Below are 22,798 nucleotides of genomic sequence, written 5' to 3'. Positions count from 1 at the left end.
AGGCAAAGGATGAATGAATCAAAAAAATGTCCTAGAATTCCATGAATAGAAGCATGTACTTTACCTTGTGGGTCTTAATAAAACCTATCCAAGACACCAGATATGTATTTTGTTTTAAATGTATACTATCGTCAAGTACATTTGGGAAATGCTATATATTGCTCTGTATTTCTTTTGTATATTCACAAAGCATTAACACATTAAGATTCTGCCAAAATGAAGGCTGACTAATTGCATTTATACAAGCATTCCTCAAACTCATTTGATTTCCTCTTCTCTAGAGAAATACCTAGGTTCATCCTAAGGAATAGGTGTTAAGAAATAATACTGTTGACAATGGAGAATCATGGAATGGCTTTTTAGCACTGAGGAAGTATAAAATCTATACTTTAAGAGAATAACTTAGGGATGGGGGGGAGGCTGGACTGGAAAGATCAGGACTAGACCTGGGAGATTGGAGACTATTACAAAGTTTGAGAGGAAAAAGGGGCCTGAGTTGAGTCCATGAAGATAGAAAAGAGAGAACAGAATCATGAGTAATTGAAGAGAAAATACCGGGGGGTGGGGGGGTGGGGGGGAGTGAGGGCGGGGGGGTGGGGAAGGGGGTGCCAAGAAAAATGTATACAAGCGGACACTTTGGTCAAGCAGTAGTTCGCCATAATCAGAAGTGTCTGGACACTGATGGTAACCACTTTGAGCACCTCTTGTAATTGCAGAAGTCAAATGTGACTTGTATTCATCTTTTATCAGTATATATTGAGTGTTACAATTTTAATACAGTTTTTCTTTCTTAAAATGTGTATACATTTTTTTGCACCTTTTATATAATCAGAATCCAGAGTCAGTTGACATGTTTAAAAAAGAAAGAGACAAGTTCAAAGCTACGGAGAGACAGTCACATTTAAGTGTATCTATATGGAAGAAAGTACAAGGAACAGAGAATAGATAAACTGCTAGGATGGTTGAATTACTACTGAAGGAGAAGGAACCTAGATTTCAGGAAGGACTTTCTGCTGCATGCACACAAAGGAAAATTAAAACTAAGGAAAGTGATTTAGTGATTTACTAAGGAATCCACAGATAGATATACATTGCAGAGCTGAAGTCAAAGCCAAGAATGTCTGCCTTCAAGGCCCAAGCTATCCTAAAGATATTTTATTAAATAAAACAAAGGTTATACAAAAAGGTATAAATTAAATGGCAAAATGAAAGAAATAGCTTGAAAAATGAGAAGACCAAATACATGTTATGACAATAAATGTGAATAAAGGACTTTTCCCAATCATTATGGCATTGGGGCTAAGAACATGGACTCTGTAGTAGAACTCTGTATTTGAATTTTCGTTGTGTGTCACTCACTAGTTGTGTAATTTATTTGAACTCAACCATTTTCATGGTTTCAATATCAATGCTATTTAAAGAAACTCAAAATCTGAATCCTATACAAATATTTAATATAGATTAAGTGCCTCTCTTTCAAACATATTTAAAAGTAAACTGATCTTCTCTACAAAGTTAGATTTCCCTTCCAGTATTTTGAGTATTATCTACATCACGGAGGTTTAGAATCTTAGAAATATCGTCACGGAATATTCTTCCTCCCTTGTCATTACATATTCCTCAAAAAACCTACTAGAGGGTGGCCGGGTGGCTCAGCTGGTTAGAGCACGAGCTCTTAATAATAACAAGGTTGCCAGTTTGATTCCCACACGGGCCAGTGAGCTGCGGCCTCCACAACTAGATTGAAAAAAACAACTTGACATCCTAGAAAAAACACACTGTTCCCCAATATTCCCCAATAAAATAAAAAAAATAAAGAAACCTACTAAAACTTGTCTTCATATATCCTCTAGTGTTCTATGACCACCAGTCTCATGTCATAATACCTTTGGTCTCCCCCTACACTCTGGTCTACACGCTGGTATCTTCTCAAAATCTCCATGATTTAAAAAAAAAAAATCGTAACTCATAGAAGCATTCTCTAATAAGTTACTTTTAATAAGTATGCTTGAATTAAATTCCTGCTGGCAACTAATACCGTAATTTGTCATTAGTTTTGTAGGGATTTCTCAGCAGAGGGGTGTGAATGAGATCTGGTAAAGCTCCATCATTCCCTTTCAACCATCCCGTCTGAAACTTAACCCCTCTCTCCCAGGGTGAGTTTCAGGGATAGAGTTAAGTCTTTCCTAAAGAACCATGAATATATAAAACAATTTTATGGAAAGAGTGCTTATCACAGCATTGATTACAACAACAAAAACACGAAATAACTTGTGCCCATCAATAGGCAATTTTTAAAAAATATACATATATAGCCCATCTATACAGTGAAACAATACAGTCATTTCTACACTATTGTTAATACTAGCTAACACTTATGGAATGCTTGCTCTCCACCAAGTACTGTGCTAAGTACTTTTTACAAAATCATTCATCACCTTCTCCTTTACAAAAGTTAGGGAGCCCTAATGTATAAATACGTCTCAAAGCCTTATCATTGTATCCAAGGACCTTCACAATTTGTTCACATCTGTCTTCCTAAGATATCTTCCCGTATTTCTCTAGGTCCTCTCCAACTTCTCAGGTCTATATACAGTCCCTCCAATTCTGTTTGTTCATAAAATGCCCCTCTAATTTGGGCCAATTCTTTATTCTCTATGTGAATTGCATCTATTCAAATTCAGTTCATGACCTACACACTTCTTCCTTGAATGTTTAAGCTTTCTTATACCACCCATAAAACCTACTCTGAGTTTCTCTATCCTGAAGAATTTTAGGGACCCTTATCTTGTAATGTACAGCATATACTGCCTTATATTGTAAGTTATCTTTTCATAGGTATAAGTCTTCTGTTAACCAGATTTTCATTAATTTAACACTTTCACAGTGATTACAATAAAATGGGCAGTGTTCTAAGAGTTTTTCAATATGAATTCATTTAATTCCCATAACACTGCAAATTAGATATAATTATCCAAATATTATAGATGTGGAAACTGAGATACAGGGAGAGTTAAGTATCTTGCCCAAGTCACACAGTAAGTGATAGAGTGGGATTTGAAATACAGGTAATCTGGCCCCAAATACAACTTATAACCTCTATGCTATGGCATCTCCCAGACTGAGATGTGAGTTGACACTTCTCTAGTGGAAGGAGCAGGGAAAGCCAGTGCTACCCATAGCAGACATGCAAATACAGTTGACCCTTGAACAACGTGGAGGTTAAGGGCACAGACCTCTACACAGGTGAAAATCTGCATATAACTTTTGACTCGCCAAAAACATTAATAGCCTACCGTTTACTGGAAGAAGGCTTACCAGTAACACAAACAGTTGATTAACAGGTATTTTGTATGTTATGTGTACTATATACTATATTGTTATAATAAAATAAGCTAAAGAAAAGAAAATGTTATGTAAAAACATAAGAGAAAATACATTTACAGTACTGTATGTATTCACTGAAAACAATACACATTTAAATGGACGTATGCAATTCAAACCCACGTTGTGCAAGGGTCATCTGTATTGTCATTGTGGATAAACACATCTTCAATATGCTTGGGTAAAATCAATGCAGAAAGAACTCAATGTATGCAAGGGATGTGCTTCTCAAAGATTCCTCATAAACCAAATTATTTTGACTCAAAATCTGATGCATTAGTAAAGCACATTATCAAAGGGTCCCCACTAAACCTTCTTCTTCCATCATAATGAAAAATCTAAGTCCCACTCTATGGAAAAACTCCTGAGATATAAATCATTTCACTTTACAAACATCATAAGTTTTAACTACTTTATAGATACTTTCTTAAAGAGCAAACATCTTGTTTTTAAAAATACAATTATATTTGAGAATAAAGCTGAAAAGATTTTATGTAACATCAAGATAGCAGCAAACAATCAAAATGCTGAAATGTCTTATCTTTTTTAACCACTTCTGTGAGGCATACTTAATTTTTCCAGATGACTGGAAAAATGACTGATATTACTTGTGGTTATAATACTTACTCTGGAGCAGTGGTTCTTAATTCTCTTACATGGTAGTTAAAGTAGGAGAGAATAGTGATCACCAGCTTCTTTAAGAATCTGATGAAAGTTATGAACCCACTCATTCCCAAAAAACTGCTCATATGCACACACCAAAACAATTTTCACACTTTCCAAAGGAATTTATAAATTCCTGGAAACATTTCAGTGAAGAATCACAGCGTAGAAAAGGGAGGGAAACTGGTATTAAATATCAATTCAAAAATGGGCAGAGGGGAAGGGGGTGAATAGTACATACTATATGACAAGCACTGTGCTTGGCTGTCTCATGTAATCTTTATAAGAAGCCCTGTGAATTAGGTAATTACCCCTATTTTACAGTTGTGAACTTGAGATTTACAGTGACAACCAAGGTCAGACAACTCAGTTGGGTGCTACAGTGGATGGAAGCCTGTCTTGACTCCACAGTGCTTTTTCCATTGCACAATGCTGCCTACTCTAGAACACACACACATTCTTAACCTGGCACTCCTCCTTTTGCACACTAAGTGTTTCTAGACACCAACTCATCTTCCAAAATATTCTCAGGGTAGGAACAAAGTAATGAGGACAAAGTAATGGTACATTTCCCAAACTCTGAGTTACAGCACTGCAACTTCTTAATCTTGGGGGTAGTAATAGAATTAAAAACCTTATTAGCTCAGGCTGACATCTGTTATTTGCACCTGATGCTTATTTTACCCAGTATCTGAAATCATAATGGATAATTATTTTAAACCTCTACTTTAAAAACCAAAGTAGAATCATGTGAGGTGTGATAAAAAAAAATTATTAGAGTAAAAGACACATTGCCATGAATGTGAAGAAATACTCCCCCTCACTTCGAACACACTTATTCCATCGTTCTTGCCACTGCCTGAAGCAGTTCTGGAAGTCCTCTTTCGTGAATGTCTTTAGTTGTGCTGTTGTGGCTGCCTCGATGTCCTAAATCATTTTGACTTTGGGTAAGAGCCAGAAGTTGCACGGTGCCAGATCTGGTGAATAAGGTGGATGAGGACACACTATATAATGTTTTTATTTGAAAGAAATTGCCGTATACCAGAAGTGAAGTGTGACACGGAGCGCTGTCATGATGGAGGATGATGTATAGCACACTTTAAAACACACCTTCTCTCAACTGTAGCTCACACCTGACTGACTGCGCCTACCAAGTTGAAACTTGTTGCACACCACACTCTTACTAAGGTCCGACACGTCACTTCCTGTATTGAAGATCCTTGCCTTTCCATTGGATGGCACTTGGCAGCAGCAGTCACTGTACTTTTTTATCACAACAGAAAGGCTCCGCGTGTCACACGTCTCCTCCAGTGCAGCAAATGACCATGAAAGGTAACTGTTTTTGTTTTTTGTTTCTTTTTCCCCCAAGTCAAGCTGTTGTCCTTTCAATCATACTTGTGGAAGGTGCCGTTCAGCTTCAAGTTGTTGTCCTTTCAGGACTTGAGGGCGCAGCTCAGCTCCAGGTCCAGTTGCTGTTTTCTAGTTGCAGGGGGCACAGCTCACCATCCCTTGCGGGAGTCGAACCGGCAACCTTGTGGTTGAGAGGATGTGCTCCAACCAACTGAGCCATCCGGGAGCTCAGCGGCAGCTCAGCTCAAGGTGCCGTGTTCAATCTTAGTTGCAGAGGGCGCTGCCCACTATCCCTTGCGGGAGTCGAGGAGTTGAACCAGCAACCTGTTGTAGAGAGCCCACTGGCCCATGTGGGAATCAAACCAGCAGCCTTTGGAGTTGGAAGCACGGAGCTCCAACGCCTGAGCCACTGGGCCAGACCCCAAGGTAACTGTTTTGAATCGATTCAGCCATTACAGCGCAACTAAAGACACTCATGAAAGAGGACTTCTAGAACTGCTTTAGAAAGTGGCAAGAACGATGGGATAAGAGTGTTTGAAGTGAGGGGGAGTATTTTAAGCGGGGGTTCATGGCAATGTGTCTTTTACTCTAATACATTTTTTTTATTTAAACATTTACCGTATTGTTTAATCACATCTCATAGGTAAGAAATAATAGAAACAAATTATATCTGCCAAATTAAAATCTTTTCATAACTTTTTTTTTTAAGTGTTTGCCATAGGTTTTTTGTTTGGCTGGTTGTGTGTACTTTTCATAACTTCTTTCATCAATTTTTTCGGTTTGTTGTTAGCCAGATCACTTGCTGTACTAACCATAACAAGGCAAAATTACCTAATATAGCATAGTAACTGAATTGTGGACACTTTCCTATCTTTAGTATCTTTTAAGTTCAACAGACTTTCATTAATATGTGTATTACTGGTTACATTATTTTTGCTACACTTACTAACACTGTTTCCACTTAAGTATTTAAAGTATCTATTACCACTTCCAGATATAACATAAAATAATTCAGGCAGATAATTTATAAAATTATCTGTTTTTGCCTCGTCTGTAACAAGGCAATAAAAATTAGCTATCAGAAAACTAAGATTGCTACAATGGCAATCATAATATATAAATGTAACAAATTATGTTGTACACCTTAAACTGACTGTGTTATATGTCAAACGTACTTCAATTTTTGTTAAAAAAAAAAAGGAAGAAAACTAAACCGAGTACTTGATTACCTCAATATTTCTTATCCTTAGTTTCTAAAAAGAGAGATTATAATCAGAGTCTGCTTTAGAAAGACTCTGATTTCCTTAAAAAGAGTCAAAAATTCACTTCTAAGAGTAGCTCAAAATAAAGCAGAAAATGGCAATCATACATGGAATAGCTATACAATAGGATTTCAAAGTCACAATTCAGAAAAAGTCTTTTCTTAAAAAAAAAAGTCACCCACCCTTCTATAGCTCACATGTATCTAGTAAAATACTGAGGGGAAACAAGACTTCAACTATCGTGTTTTATAAAGATATTATAAATTAATCGGCTGAATCAACATGTGATTTCCAGAACTATTTGTAAGGTATTTCCAACATTCAAAACATTAATCTTACAAATAAGGAAACGCAGATTCCTAGACCAGAAACTACAACATCAAGTGTAAAACCAACTGCTGGAACCTGAATGCAAGTGTTGCTCAGGAGCTTGAGGTATATTAAGAGGGGAGCTTGAGGTATATTAAGAGGGGAAAAAAAAAAAAGTAGTAGACTTAGCTAAAGAAAGCATGGTACACCATTACTATTTGTCGGACCTTGGAAATTGAATCCAAGTCTGAGTTTCTCATTTGCCAAACGGTCAAGATACTATGTGCCCAGCCAACCTTATAGCACTGCTTTGCTAATCAAATGTGAGACACCTGCCCTATACTTTAGGAGGCAAACAGGTGGAATTCCAGTTAAAATTCTAAAAGTGAAGATGACTGTTGGTTCTGATTGTAAACAATATTACTTTTTATATGGGAGACTAGTTAAAAGTGATGGAAAGCCCTCAGAGCTCATAATCTTAAAACATCTTCTTCAATAAGGGAAAAAAAGGGCACATCTTAAGAAAAGGCACACCCCAAGAGCACAGCTATAGCGACATACCAAAGACAGGTGGTTATAATCAAAATGACACAAACATTTAAGAATATGTAAAATCAGGAAAGCTAATTGACAGTTAAAGCATCCTACTCATCTTTATATGCCCCAGGTAGCACAATGTTTGCTATATAAATAAACAATTCCTGAATTTAATTGTTTAGGTTCAGCAGTATTGCCAAAGAAAAAGCAGTAACTCCCTTACTCCAATCGTCTTTCCCGTTCCTGTCAATTCTATCAAAGCCCCAAATCAGCAGAGAAATCACATAAGAGAACTTGGGGACTCTATATAAGATCAAGTTTTCTGGGCCAGGTAAAGGATCTTGAGTTTTCGGAGAGCTCACCTACAAGATTACTTCATGATTATCAGCAACCTAGGAGAAGCTACAAAAAGGGAGCAGTACTAAAGCACCAAAGCAGGCAAATGTCACACTTTTCAAAAAAGAAGTGAATTTCCAGAAACAGCAATCCCAGCCAAAACTCTAGAATGGATAATAAACAAATATATGTGTATGTATGTATGTGTGTGTATATATACACATATGTAATCTATAAGCAATTACAAAATGTAGTGATCCTTCAGAGACAACATGTTCTCAAAATAATTCATGTCAAATTAATTCCATTACCTTTTTGACTGAGTTACTGTAAAGAAACACAAAGTAAGCACCATCTATTTATTCAACAGCACATATATATTAATAAACATGTGCCAGACACTGTTTAAACATTACAAAAATTAAAATAACCTACCAAGATCATGATGGCTGTAAGCAGAAACCAAAATTCAAACCGAAGTCTAACTAAAGTCTTCTCCCTTTTTTACTACATCCTAATACAGAAAAAACACAGCGTATCCCGTCGTCTTCGAGAATTTGACAAAGCACCTCATGATATCCCCTGTGGGCAACACTGATTTACCCAGGGCAAAAAAAGTTCGATCTGTAATGCTGGAATAACCATTTTCATTAAAGGCTCTGTATCCACTAGGTGGTAGCCCACAGCAGTCAGTCTTAAGCTGCTTTCTGCTTACATTATCACTAATATGTACAACACTCCATTTATAACTGTTTCACACTCAAGGGGAAAGAAAACTGTGGCCCATGAATAGTCTGAAAAAGCCCCACCCCAAGATTCTGCGTATCTAAAGAAAAATATACCTCTGGTCACACATCACTGGACTACAGGGAGGCCTGCTGCAGAGCTTTGTACTTGACCCTCTCTCTCCTCTTTCTTTCAAAGTCTTTATTAATGACCTGATGAAAGATTAAAGACATTCCTACCAAAATCATCAGGGCATAAAGTTAAAATGAGTAGCTAATCCAGAAAATAGGAACCACGCCTTATTCTTCTTTGCATGCCCAGGACCCAAACAAGTGCCTGAACCACAGAGGCTCAATGTTTTTTGAACTATAGAATCAAAATTTAAAACGACATTAACAGGCTTTAACCACTGAAGCAAAAATATCAAAGCCAACTTTAATGGGTCAAATGTATTAGGGACAAAAATCTTTACAAAATCCAGGAAAAAAGAATTTGAGGGATGTAACACTTTTTGTTTTTGAAGCAAATAAGACTAAGATAGCTAGTCCAATACTAATCAATGTTGACAGCTGCCCAAAAAGATCCCAGAATCTTTTCTATTTCAGTGTTAGAAAAGCAGTCTCTCTCAATAGGGGAGGAGATAGCCTGTACTTCTCTGCTCGGTTCAAAAAACAGTGGGAATCATTACTACAGCTTGAGACATCACATTTTAAGGAAAGAGGACAATGATTAAACGGTGTCTAGAAAAGATGTCAAAACAGTGAAATGCCTTAGAATGCTATAGGAGATCCAGTTAAAGGAACCAGAGCTGTTTACCTAAGAGAAGACAAGACAGGATGTGATAGCTATCTTCAACTATTAGAAGGGATGTCAAGTGCAACGAAGATTCACAGGGCAGAACTAGGACTGGAAACTACAGGGAAACAGATTTTTGGCTTTACACATAGAAAAACTTATTGGAAATTAAACCTGTCTAAAAATGAAATGGGCCACCTCAGGACATAGTTGGATCAGTTCATGTATCAGTTCATCACACTTCCAAGATGTACAGACAAAAGTGGACAATCGCTTGATGAAATATTAAACAAAAGGCTGAATGAAACAGAGAGCCATAAACTATCTTAGGTTCCTCTCAGTCCTATAATTTTTTGAATCACGAATTCATGAGAGTGTACTTGGCAAAACTTAAAAGTATTTTACAAAGATAAGTAGTAGACAGTTTTGTTGACACACACAAAAAAACGGAACTCTTGTTCTCATATCTTCTGCTGCATCTCTCCGTTTAGAAACAAGAAGCATACAAGGTTACGTTTTATGGGTCACACTGAAGCAAAATTTCTCTGAAAAAATTAAGATGAGATAAACTGGTATCTAAGAGAAAGCGATTACATATACCGGTAATACTGTTTCCATAGATTGGTATGCAACAAAATCCTCAATTCTGTAATCTAATCCAGATACTGTTTGTGATGAGTTACATAAACATCAAAATCAGGACTGTGATGCTTTGATGCTGGAGATCTACTATAATTTCATCCTTTCCTGTGTAGACTGCACAGGACCCTGTGTATGTCCTTGTGTTTCGGTCAAGAAGTTGCGCCTGGACATGGCTGGGCTTCTGGGACCTCTTCCTGGAGTTGCAGTGGATGTGAGTAGACCTCCTATGGGCAGTCTCCAGCAGCGATTTCTCTCAGATATTTAAAAATCTTTAGTCTGCTTTTAGCTTTGATGGTGTTTTTGGAATGTATAATGAAAGTGTAATTTTTAGGTTGAAGGGCTAAATTATCTTTTAAAAAAATTGAGAGCTCAATTATAGTGATTTTCTCTCTTATCTTAGATCTGTAGCATAAAGGAAATCACTAAAGGGTTTCCACTAAATATCCAGAGGCAGTGTGACTTAATTGCTCAAAATCTGAAGTCAGGCCTGAGTTCAAATTTCAGCTTCGGAAGCATGACTTGTGGCAATGTATTGGCCAGCAAATTACTGAACCAAGCCTGTTTCATTAACTGGAAAATGGGGCTAATAAAAGTATCCACCTTATAGGCTTTTGTAAGAATTAAATGGAGGAAGAAAAACACTCAGCACAGGAAGAACTCAATAAACGTTATTGTTATTTCTTTACTTAAATGAATTTCTAAACTTCCAAATGATCATAGGTATTCAGCAGTAACATTGAACAATAACAATTCACTATTGAGACTGAGTTAAGTGCTTGTGTACAAGGATGTAAGAAAAAAAGGGAGTTTCCTGACATTAACTTTTTCAGATGTGATGCTTTACGCAGGAGGACTACACACAGAGGAGTAAAAATAGAACATGGAATCAGAACCAGAACATCTTTGTAAATTCTAGACTCAGTAGTTTAATAATAGCATCAAACGTCCAATGTCACAACAATTAGAAGCTGGTGCATTCTATACACAGTGTCCATGTTCCCACACACTCCTCAATCACTAATTAACCTCTATTGTGCAATTTGGGGCCAGCAATAATAAAGATGGAGCGCTTACACTGGACCGGGTCCTAAGTCTTTTATGATTATTCGTCCTGACACTGTGAGCTAGACAGATACCATCATTATGGCCATTTTAACAGATGAACACATTTAGACAGAGACAGAGTCACTAACTTGCCCCAGATGACACAAGTCGTTAAAACGGGTGACGGTGGGATATGAACCTAGACAATCAGGCTCAAAAGTCCGCTGGACTTTTACTGCGTCTGACTAACGTGATCACGTCAGATGAGTTGACATCAGTTGGATACTTTCCTTCCAACACGTGCGACCTGATTTATTTGGGGCAGAGCGGAGACCACAAGTGCCTCGCAGGGCGGCCCGGCTTCAGTCCCCGTCGGTGACGACACTCCAACACTTTCCTGCTGACCGTAGGCAACTGACTGCAGGAGCGAGCCGGTCCTGCATGACGGGGAAAGACAGCAGCAGCAGCAGCAGCCAAGCTGTTAGCTCGGGGACCGACTGTTGGCCAGGATCCCCGTGACGTTTCCACGTGCATGTGGGTCCACCGGCCTCGCCGACGATGCCTGACCCACGCACGGGTCAGACCCACGCAGGTGGCAATGAAAACGGTGTGACCCGCCCGGGCAAGCGGTCATTGCCACAAAAAACCGTCCAGAGAGGAAGGCTTTGCCCATCGGCACGTTACCTCCAAGACAGGACAAAATGGAACTTGCATAAACACTTAGTCATCAGTTAAGTGCTAAGTTCCAAAGCACCTCGTTCGCAAAACCAAAGCCGCAGCTACGTTCCTAATTCCGAAAGAAACAAACAGCAACAACAAAAAAAAGGGATGACCCGCGGGGGGGACGCAGGCTGACGGCACCTAGGGCCCAAGCGGAAGCGAAACGAAGGGGGAAAACTAGCCCAGCGACGGGGACTCCACCGCCGGCGCAGCCACCCGGGGGCCCCGGGGACTCTTCCGAGCCCTTTCCCTGCCCTTTCCGGAGCCTGTCCTCACGTCCACCGGCCGCCCCGACCCCGCGCGTCCCCTCCCGCTCCCCGGGGCCCGCACCTGCAAAGTGGTGATGTGCTTGTCGTTGAACTTGTTCTCGCAGTAGCGCAGCACCAGCGACGTCTTCCCCACGCAGCCTTCCCCCAGCAGCACCACCTTGAACGAGTAGGCGCGGCCCGCCGCCGCCCCGCCGCTGCCGCCGCCGCCGGCCGCAGCCATGCCGTCGCTGCCCCGCCACCCGAGCCCTCGAGCCGCGCCGAGCGCCCCGCCGCCGCCGCCGCAGCGCCTCCCCAGTCACGACCGGCGCAGGCCCCTTCGCACCGGCCCGTCGACCCCGGGCGCCGCCTCCACTCCCGCCTGGGGCGAGGCCTGGAAGTGCCGCGGACACGTCCGAGAATGAAGGGCCCCGAGCCACCACGTCAGGCACCCGACGAAAGGCGAACCGCGTTCCCTCTCCGCCTCCCTCTAATGGCGTCTCTTTCCTCCTACGTCACACTTCGCGTCACGTGACCGCCGCGGCCACGGGCGGCCCCCGGGACTGGGCCGAGAGAATGTGCAAGGCTGTGGGCGGAGCTTCTGCGGCCGCGTCCTGGGGTGACGTTGCACGTGACAGGAGCTCCTACGTGCGGGGTCGGGCAGAGCCCCGCCGTCTGCGTTTTGTGGGAGCCTGCGGGAACCGGAAAGGAGCCGTTGGAAGCAAGCCCAGCTCAGGTGGAATGATGAAGTGCAGGACGTTATGGTTCTTGCCCAAGGAACGTGCACAAGGCTCCTGACGTCTCACACTGGAGTCACTGTACCAAGGTACCCTGCGGTGTCTTGACAGTATTTCTCTGTGGGATCTCAAATCATAACAATTGAACTTCTTTTAGTTCCCCCAGACCGCCACGCCTCCTCCTCGGCTTTCAGGTCTCAGCTTCAACCGGAAAGGCGTCCCTGACCACCCGTCGTTATCCCACTGTCCTTCCATCTCTGCCTTTCCCCACCTCCAAGTGAGGTATTTCATAACATGAGTGTAGCTTGTTTAGCAGCGCTTACCACACTTCACGGAATTTACTTTGCTGAGCAAGATACAATGTCTGTATCATCAAGAATTCAGATTTTAGCAGGGAAGACAGACACAATCAATTACAGTCAACTACACAACAAATGTTTTCATCTTGATAAAGCAGTTGAGAATATTTTGCAAACGTTTGTGGGGACCCAACTGGTTTAGCATGCTAGAGAAGCCTTCCGGGAAATCGCCAGCTTTGGGTAGGAGTAACCTAGGCAAGAAGGGAGGAGAGCTTTGCAAGCAGAGAGAACAGCGTATCCAACCCCCTTGAGGCAGGAAGGAGCATTTGAAGTTGAGCAACCTAAGAATGCAGAGAGGAAAAGAGCATCTGATGAGACTGACGAGGAAGCCGGGGCCATTGAAAGGACCTTTCAGCAAATGAAATGTTTTAATGAAGGGGGCTGACATAATCTGCTCTGACTTTTAAAAAATCACTCTGGCTGTACTGTAATTTGGAAAATGGATTGGAGAAGGACAATATTACTTATATTTATTTAGAATCAGCCATTAAAGAGACCTTATGTTTTTATAAAATACCTTCAAGACTATATCTGAGGATGTAGTCTCTACTTCTCTCTGCATTCTTCCTCTCAGGGCCTTTGCACATTCATGAATACTTCCAGAATTAGGAAGAGACTTCATTTTGAAAAAGCTCTTCCACTGTCCAATTCTTCATCATTTTGGATTGAAATCTGCTTGTCTCTGCCTACAATTAATTGTTCCTGATTCAACCTACACAACATGTATCTAATCTCTATTCTTTGTGAAACATCTTCATACATATGAAGAAAGCTAGTGATTTTCCTTTAAGCCTTCTCTTTTCTTTTCCGTTTTCAATACAGCCAATCCTTTCAACCACTGTTCAAATGATATGGATCCCAGATTGTTTAATAGCTTGATCATCTTAGAATCTACATGCAAAGTCAAGTAGATTTATCACCAAGTCAAAACAATTAAAATTTGTTTATTGTAAAATAAAATAAGTTTTAAACTTAATTTTCCAAGCTTAGCTTACACTGGGATTTAAGGAAAGTATTGCAAATATCAGTTTGGCATAGTTTTGAGCAGAATGGGTAAATATAGATGTCAATTGTGGCAGATTGATAATGCCCTGCCCCTAAAGATATCAGGTCCTAATATCTGGTACCTGTAAATGTTACCTTATTTGAAAAAGGGTCTTTTCAGACGTGATTAAATTTTGAGGTAGAAAGATGATCTTTTATTATCTGGGTGGCCCCTAAATGCAATCACAAATATCATTATAAGAGGAAATCGGAAGGAGATGCTACACACACAGAAGAAAAGGCAATGTGACCATGGAGGCAGAGATTGAAATGATGAAGCCACAAGCCAAGGAAAGCTGGCAGTCACTAGAAGCTGGAAAAGACAGGGAATAGGTTTTCCCCTAGAGTCTCTGGAGGGACTGTAGCACTGCCAGAACATTAATTTCAACCTAGGAAAACTTATTTTGGACTCCTCTAGAACTGTAAGTAAAAAACTGTGTGGTATTTGAAGCCACTAAATTTGTGATAATTTGTTACAGAAGACATAGGAAATGAATATATAAGTATATTGGGGAAAAAACAAGTAGCCTACATTAGTCCAATCATTGAAAGAAATTCAGGCTAATGCTGGGATAGATTCTGTGCTCTTAAGAACTTAGGTCAGTCTTGGAGTCAACTATGATTGGTCCATATAAACTTGATGGAGGATGCTACAATAAACGAACTCTAGTTTCTCTAGATAGGAGTTGCAAAAATGTGAGGACTCCTCAGAGAGTTGATAACTAAAGACTAGTTGCTGATTGATGAATGTTGAGACATGATTAAGATGCAAATTCCAATGCATATAGATCCTTTGTACCAGAAACAAACCTCTTTCCCTTGTACACCCTCCCCTCCAAAAATCCCAAGCATCATTATACAGGTGAAATCAAGTTAACCATGAACATACATGTATCACAGTACAAATCGGAAAAGTTGCCACAGAAAGGTAACGTGTAGCTCTAACAGCTTCTGTAAGACAGGAAAAATAATCCTACCAGTTTTGTTATGGTTCTAAGGTTTATGGACTATCATATTTTGCCATGTATAATGTACTCCCGTGTATAATGTGCACCCATGTTTTGGGCCCAAACTTTCAGGGGAAAAAATCTTTTGTTTTAATTTTTTAATTAAAATTTTTATTTGTTTACATTTAGATACTTGTTTTTTGTATTACATATTTTTTAGCATATTATGGTACAAGAAATTTTATGTAACAAATAATTACAAAACACAAGAACAGATAGAAGATACAAGACATTTTATGTACCAGTAACAAATTTACCATACTTATGCATCATAGAAGGCCAAGAACTCTTCAAGATTGCAAGTTCTTCATAAGTTCAACAAAACCGATGATCATCTTCCAGGGTATTATTTTCCATACGAATATCATTACTGACTTCTAGAGTTACCCTTTCAACTCATAAGCATAAATAAAAGAATCAAAAACATTTATATAGGTACGGAATTATAATACTACCCATGTATAATGCACATCCTTATTTTTCCCTCACAAATTTGGGCAACAAAGTGTGCATTATACACGGCAAAATACGGTAACTTGTAGAATTCACTGTAGTATGGTTGTCGATTATTTGTAGTGCAATATATTCATAAATCCCAGTAACTTTGGGGAATCCAAGACCAAAGGAAACAAATTTCTCCCTTCCTCAATGAAGCCCAAGAAGGTAATAAGCTTGTAAAATTCACCTGTGTCTAAGATGGACCATGAGTCATAGAAAAGAGGTGGAATGTTTCAGACAGAAAGCCTGAAATAGACTTATAGAGTTGCCTCAATGACAGTTCTAAAAGAGTCTTAAAAGGTTTCTTACAAGCTGCAGAGGAATGTTGATAAAGATTTGGACTTGAAGATAGGGTGATCGATCATCCCAGCTTGCCCAAGGCTTTCCTGATTCGAATATTGAAATTCCCACTTCGGGGAAACCCCTCATTCCTGGGCAAAGTAAGATTGTTGATCACCCTACTTGATGAGACTTTTTTTGCTGGATCAGGGAGAACATACATATCCCTGAGGCTTTGTTGCTGAGAAAAGGAGGACAGAGCAATACTTGAGGATCAGTTGGGTATGAGAATGTGGATAGATGGCAAATGCCAGCATGTTCGGATGATGATAACTGAGACCCCACTGCCCAGCTGACCTATAACCTTGGAAGTCTATTTATAGGTCCCTTCAAACATTGATACATCCTGGGCAAGATGTGGGGGAGATTCTGAATTGACTTAAGATCACCCATGTTGAAATTTAGTTTCTATTACCTAGTAAAAGGCAAACAATTAAGTTCAATTTTAGAAAAATTAAATTTCTTGCGTAACTGAGTTTGTGGACAAAGATCTTGTACCCTCTGTAGAATAAATAAATGATCTGAACATTGAAGGAGGAGTAGGAATCAACTGGGCAAAAAGACAAATATTCAGATTTCAAAGCACAGCATAGCATTAAAACGAGCACCAGGAATAAGATGAACACGGTGAGATGAACGTTAAGAAACAAATACAATCATATAGAACCTGAAAGTAAGGCCAAGAATTTTGGGCTTTATCATAGGAACAATGAGAAGTTCTTTAGGACAGTGAGACGTAAAGTGTGGTCAGCTGGAAGCTTGTTAGAAATGCAGATTCTTGGTCCCTCTTCCCACCCTCACCCCCGCATTAAATCAGAATTTCCGGGAGAGAATCCTGGAGTCTGGGTTTTAACAAGCCCACCTTGTGATTTTTATTCATGCTAAAGTGTGTAAAGCACTGACTTAGGAAATGGAGTTAATAAGACTTGGGGAACAATGGTTATGCAAAGTGAGAGGGATAAAGAGGGGCATTGTGGGGACAGAGCCCCAGAGAGCAGTTTCCAGGCTCTCGGCCTCACGTGGAAAGGTGCTGGCTCAGGTAGTAGATGGCCATGGGCTGTGGCTAGTTGGCCGTCAGCTGTAGCCTGTTAGCCAATTGGCCACTGATATAACTGCCGCGGCTGCGCTGGTTGGTGAGTCCAGTGGAGTCAGTCAGTTGGCAGGCAGAAAAGCGGACAGCAGGTCGCACGTCGTGTGAATCCAGCTTCCAGTGAGACTATAGTAGTGTTACTCCCCTACCTATGGCTCCGTGGGTGTTCCTTTTTGGCCTAGCCACATCCTGCGTTCTTATGTGGGGAGGGGGAGCTGAGATCCTGCAGGCCGCCCCAACCACACGCATCCTGAATTTCTGGCTTAGGCCAGTTGGTAAGTGGTGATGACTTCCACTAAAATAGGAAACAGGGGAAGAAAAAATTTTGGTTCTATTTTTCCGGTTGTGGGCATTTTGATTTTGAAGTGCCTGAGGGATTCCCAAGTAAAAAAAACAGACAGTTGGCTTTGGGGGCCTATAGCACCGAAGAGAGATCTGGGCTTTTGAGGCAAGGATAAGAGAGTCTTCCATAAAAACAGTCAAGTAGGCTCCGCAGCAGTGGATGAGATCACTCTGGGAGAGTGTGTAAAATTGAGAGGGTCACAAGGCCTAGGACAGAGCCCTGAAGAAGACTGACTTTTACGGGACAGGCAGCGGAAGAGGAACGACAAAGGGAAACCCAAAGTAGAGGAATACTAGGAGAAGTCAATGTCAAGGAGAAAAGAATGTCTTAAGAAAAAAGGAATCATGAAGTGCTTTGGAGAAATCAAATTAAATAGGATTGTAAGTATGTACTGGTTTAGCCACAGCACAGCAATTGGAGATCTTGACTAGAAGTTTCAGTAGAATGGTAGGAGTTGAAATAAACTTGTAATGCTCAGGAACTAACTAGAAATGGTTGATTTCGGCCAGTGTTTCTCAACCAGGAATAATTATGCTCCCCCCAAAGGACATTTGGCAACATCTAGTGACATTTTTGGCTATTAGAATTTAGTAGAAAGAATTTCAGGATGCTGCTAAACATTCTATAATGTACAGGACAGCCTCTCCCCGACAAAGAATTGTCCTATCCAAAATGTCAATAATGCCAAGCTTGAGAAACTGTGCTTTAGCCTAATAAAGTGTGTATATTTTTGCAGCCCCTCATAATTATAAATCCCTTGGGTGTATCACATTATAGATGCAAACAAAGAGTAAGGCTGAACAAGTATTAAGAGAATGAGAAACTCAAGAGCTCAGGAGACTATTTCCAACTTTGCCACTATTTTCTGTTCATGTCTTTTAAATAGTCACTTAAGTATTTTCTCAGCTCCATTTCTCCATATAGAATTACCTTGTATCCTGGCGTTTTTATAATCCTCCACTGAACATTGGTTCCTTTTAGCAACTGTTACAGGGAATACATTCTTATTCTAATTAAGTTTCTCTTTTGGGACAAAAAATGAATTCTAAAACACCTCTATAAATCCTTATAGAAATTCTAGTACAGATGCATTGTTTCTGTATTAGCTTTTCTACAAATACAAGAAGTTTGAGTTTAATATAATGTAATATGCAATCATCTGAAAGAAAATAAATTGAGTATTAGGAGATAAAGTGAAGAAAAAAACAGGAGTACAATAAAACAGATAAAGGAAAACTAAATAAAATGAAAGATATTATTTCTACAGCTGACAGAGTGGAGGGAACTGAAATTTAGGGATTGGCAGCAAGACAGGGATTTCCAATACAGTCTAATGTGCTCATTTCTGGAACTAGAACTGTGTCTGTCACATTTTTTTAAATCTCCAGATCCAGGAATGTAGTGCTCAATTAATATTTATTAATTAAAACAAGTGAATAAATAAAGCTATAAAATACTGAGGGGCTTTGTTATGGGGCTTTGTTAAATAAAATTATCAAAGCGTTTACCATTTTTAGCATCTAATAAGTAAGAGTAATTAACAACAGAAAGAAAAACAGCTATCCTCTACTGTGAACTAAACTCATTTGTTCCTTTATTTGCTCAGTCATTTAACAACTTTCATTGAGTAGGAGTCAAGATGTCTCTGCTTTCATGGAGCTCATATTCTAATGTGGGAGGCAACACAGAAACAATTACAATAATGTGTAGTGGCCATGTTTGATGCCAACCTGGCATCCACACTTCCTCCTCTCAGTCAGAATCCGGTGCTTGCTCAGGTATTCACTCTCCTCTATGCCAAGAGCTATGCCCCTAGCTGTGTCAGTTGATTCTGATCTCATCTCCCTGTGGTTCTGACTAGCTTTTAGAGGCCACGCCCTATTCGGGCAAGTGAAGCAACAGTTCAAATGCTTCTTGCTGGCAAACAAAACTGAGCTGTAATTGTAAGCATTGGCCACAAAGGGGCACAAGTGGCTTAATGAAATTTACCAGGTTGACCAGAGTAATTCAAGACTATAACTCAGAAATCCCTCAAAATGAAAAAGAAAAAAGCCATTGGGAGATTTTCATCAGTTGTAGAAAACAAGAACATTCCAAGAAACTTATGGGCTGGTGGAAGGAGAAAGGGACAGTTCCCAAGCCATTTATCCCTAAGGTGACAATGTTACCTAAAAGTGTCTTCTTGTCAAAGAAGGAATTTGAGCCAAACTTTTAGATTCTCACAATTTACCAATTTCTACTAGAAATATACAATCTGAAGAGTTAAAAGGAAGGGGAAGTAAAGAAGCCAAACACTTTGTTTAGACTCCAAAGATTTGAGGAGTAAGGCTGAGATGTAAAGCAGTTGCTCTGGGATGGCAGCTCCAACTCCATTTTAAAGTTTATGTTCCCTATTTTCACACGTGTAGTAATTTCCATGTTGTGAAGCTAAAATGTGTGTGTTTCTTTGGTTATCCTTCGTTCAAGTACAGTCACCCACATCAGTTACTGAAAACAACTGCTGCTCTACAGGTACAGATTGTTCAATTCAAATTCTCAGACATTGGAGAAGGGGTTAGAAAAGTGACTGAAAGAGTGGCATGTAAAAGAAGGAGATACCATATTTGATACTCAATTTGATAGCATCTGTGAAGTTCAAAGTGATAAAGCTTCTGTTACTATCACCAGTTGTTATGATGGAGTCATTAAAAAACTGTATTATAATCTGGATAATTTTGCCTATGTGAAGCAGCCATTAGAAGACATAGAAATGGAAGCTTTAAAAGATTCAGAAAAAGATGTTGAAACTCCTGTTGTGTCCCGTGATGAATACACACACTAAGAGATAAAGGGCCAAAAGACACTGGCAGCTCTGGCAGTTAACCACCTTGCAATGGAAAACAATATTAAGCTGAGTGAAGTTGTTGGCTCAGGAAAAGATGTCAGAAGAACATTCTCAACTATTTGGAAAGGCAGAGAGGAGCTATACCTCCTTTACCAAAAGCTGAAGTTATGCAGCCTCCACCAAAACAAAAAGACAGGACCATTCCCATACCAATATCGAAACCTCCAGTATTCACAGGCCAAGACAGAACAGAAACTATAAAAGTCTTCCAGAAAGCTACGAGCAAGACCATGTCTGCAGCCCTGAAGATGCCTCACTGTGGGTATTGTAATGAAGTTGACCTTATTGAACTGGTTAAGCTACAAGAAGAATTAAAACCCATTGTTTCTGCTCGTAGAATTAAACTCTCCTTTATGCCCTTCTTCTTAAAGGTGGCTTCCTTGGGATTACTAAAGATTCCTACTCTTAATGCTTCTGCGGATGAAAACTGCCAGGATATAACATATAAGGCTTCTCATAACATTGGGATAGCAATAGATACTGAGCATGGGTTGATCATCCCTCGTGTGAAAAATGTTTAAATCTGTTCCATATTTGAGATCACCACTGAATTGAACTGCCTCCAGAAATTGGGCTCTGTGGGTCATCTCAGCATCCCTGATCTTATGGGAGGAACATTTACTCTTTCCAACACTGGATCAATTGGTGGTACCTATGCCAAACCAGTGATATTACCACCCAACATAGTAATTGGGGCTCTTGGATCAATTAAGGACCTTCCCAATTTAACCAGAAAGGAGAAGTGTATAAGGCACAGATAATGAATGTGAGCTGATCAGCTGATCGCAGAATTATTGATGGTGCTACAATGTCATGCTTCCTGAATTTGTGGAAATCCTACTTAGAAAAGCTAGCTTTTATGTTAGTAGATCTGAAATGAAGATTGATGACATCCTTGAACTTTTTGAGTTTCCAAAGAAAATGTAGAGCCTAGCTGTGCCAGCACGTTCTTCATTACGATTTAGATCATAAATCGATTTGTATTGTGTGACTAAGGTTCTAAGGCACAATATTGATCACTATTCTCTTACACTTTTTACTGAAGATGAATAATGGTGTACTAGTTTTTCTATGGCTGTCACATTGTGTAGGTCATAGTGTGACTTCTTAATATGGTGCTGAGGTCTTTATGTCAATGCCTTGAAACTGGCAAGAAAAACCAAATTAATATTACTAAAAGACAGGTAGCCATATACAGTATTTTGAAATAACCAGGGCATTTGGTTGTATCAAATGGAAGTGTATGTTTGACATGATTAGCAATAGAATTGTGTACCAGTAATTTCTAAATTATTAAAAAGGTTCCATTCAGAATAAGAGCAGTTTCACTGAGTCGGTCTAGTATGCTCACTTTTTAAAACTAGCTGTCAGGAGTTATATGGAACTGGAAATTCTAAAGAGATTTGTCCGCTTCAACTAGGCCTGAATGACGATACTTTTCTATCTTCTTGAGAAATACATCAGTGCGGAGAGGGAAAAGCCTCTTAGAGAAATTGTTTTGCCCTGGTGAAATAATTTGGTTGAGGGTTTTTATGGGAGATTTGTGATGTTCAGATTGGAGAGCTTTTCAACAGCGGTGGATGGTCTAATGGGATGTTTGTAACACGTATATATTGAGGATTTCAGCATTCAGTGCCACTTGCTTGAGTTTTTCTCATTTCTGATTGATAAGGTCTCATTGAAAATCTTACCATTCCTCTATACCACTTTCTAAGTGCTTCTTGGATGTATCACTGAATATGACAATTACCTATTTATTTGTCAGTACTAAAGCATAAGCTGTATGGTAGTAAACATCTGGCTTGCTCACCATTATTTCCTGTGTCCAGAACAATGCCTGGAACATGGTAGATACAAACCTCCCAAATGCCAGACCTCCCAAATACAAGCTTCCTTATGCTTTCATTTCTGATAAATCTTTTTTTTTTTTGCCTTTATACAAACCTCCAATTCCTTGAACCTCCATCTGCCATCAACCCTTCACACCCCCATTTGTATAGGTGTCCCTTCCTTGAATCTTTTAGACTAAATCCCAATCTTGTGTGTGAAGGGTGAAGCTCCTTGAGTCGGGCAAAGAACAACTTCTGAGGAAAGAATATATACAGAGGAGCTGTAATGCAGCTACCCTACCTCAGTCCACCTATGAAGTGCTCACTTAGTCTCTCTATTCCTCCTGTTTTTAGCTACATGATTCCCCACCCTCCGCCATCACCAAGTTTGGACTCCATGTTGAGCATCGAGTTCCTCTCTTACCAACATCCTTGATTCTCTTATATCCTTAACTTTCAACTGCCTCATCCCAGAACACCGACCTTCAAGTAAACTTCTGTAAAAGTTCTCTGAGCCACCTAGATTTTGTGCATCAGTACAAACTATCAGTACATAGTCATCAACTTCATTCTCAGAGCTACCTGTCAGTTCCTTTACTTTTTTGGCTTCAGTTTCCTCCCATCCCCTTTTCCTACTCTGAGAAACCTTCCTCAG

At 39.8% G+C, this 22,798-nt stretch overlaps 1 protein-coding gene and 1 pseudogene across 2 annotated transcripts in view; one reads left to right on the top strand and one right to left on the bottom strand.

The window, feature by feature from the left end:
- The window catches only part of RAB21 (RAB21, member RAS oncogene family), a 28,171-nt gene extending 15,629 nt beyond the window's left edge, over nucleotides 1-12,542 (bottom strand). Inside the window, exon 1 of the mRNA XM_081058237.1 lies at nucleotides 12,099-12,542. Within this exon, the coding sequence (XP_080914363.1) occupies nucleotides 12,099-12,257 (159 nt within the window). The 5' untranslated portion in view covers nucleotides 12,258-12,542. The remainder of the gene's footprint in view (nucleotides 1-12,098) is intronic.
- A 7,320-nt stretch (nucleotides 12,543-19,862) lies between these two features.
- LOC308502454 (lipoamide acyltransferase component of branched-chain alpha-keto acid dehydrogenase complex, mitochondrial-like) lies at nucleotides 19,863-21,194 on the top strand (annotated as a pseudogene). The gene is made up of 2 exons: nucleotides 19,863-19,941; nucleotides 20,004-21,194. The product of its transcript is annotated as a lipoamide acyltransferase component of branched-chain alpha-keto acid dehydrogenase complex, mitochondrial-like (transcript).
- Nucleotides 21,195-22,798: the final 1,604 nt, after the last annotated feature.

This window comes from Rhinolophus hipposideros, assembly GCF_964194185.1.
Source record: "Rhinolophus hipposideros genome assembly, chromosome: 9".
In the NCBI taxonomy this organism is placed as follows: Eukaryota; Metazoa; Chordata; class Mammalia; order Chiroptera; family Rhinolophidae; genus Rhinolophus; species Rhinolophus hipposideros.
The sequence above is the reverse complement of the archived record's forward strand: the minus strand, read 5'-3'. Positions and strand labels throughout refer to the sequence as shown.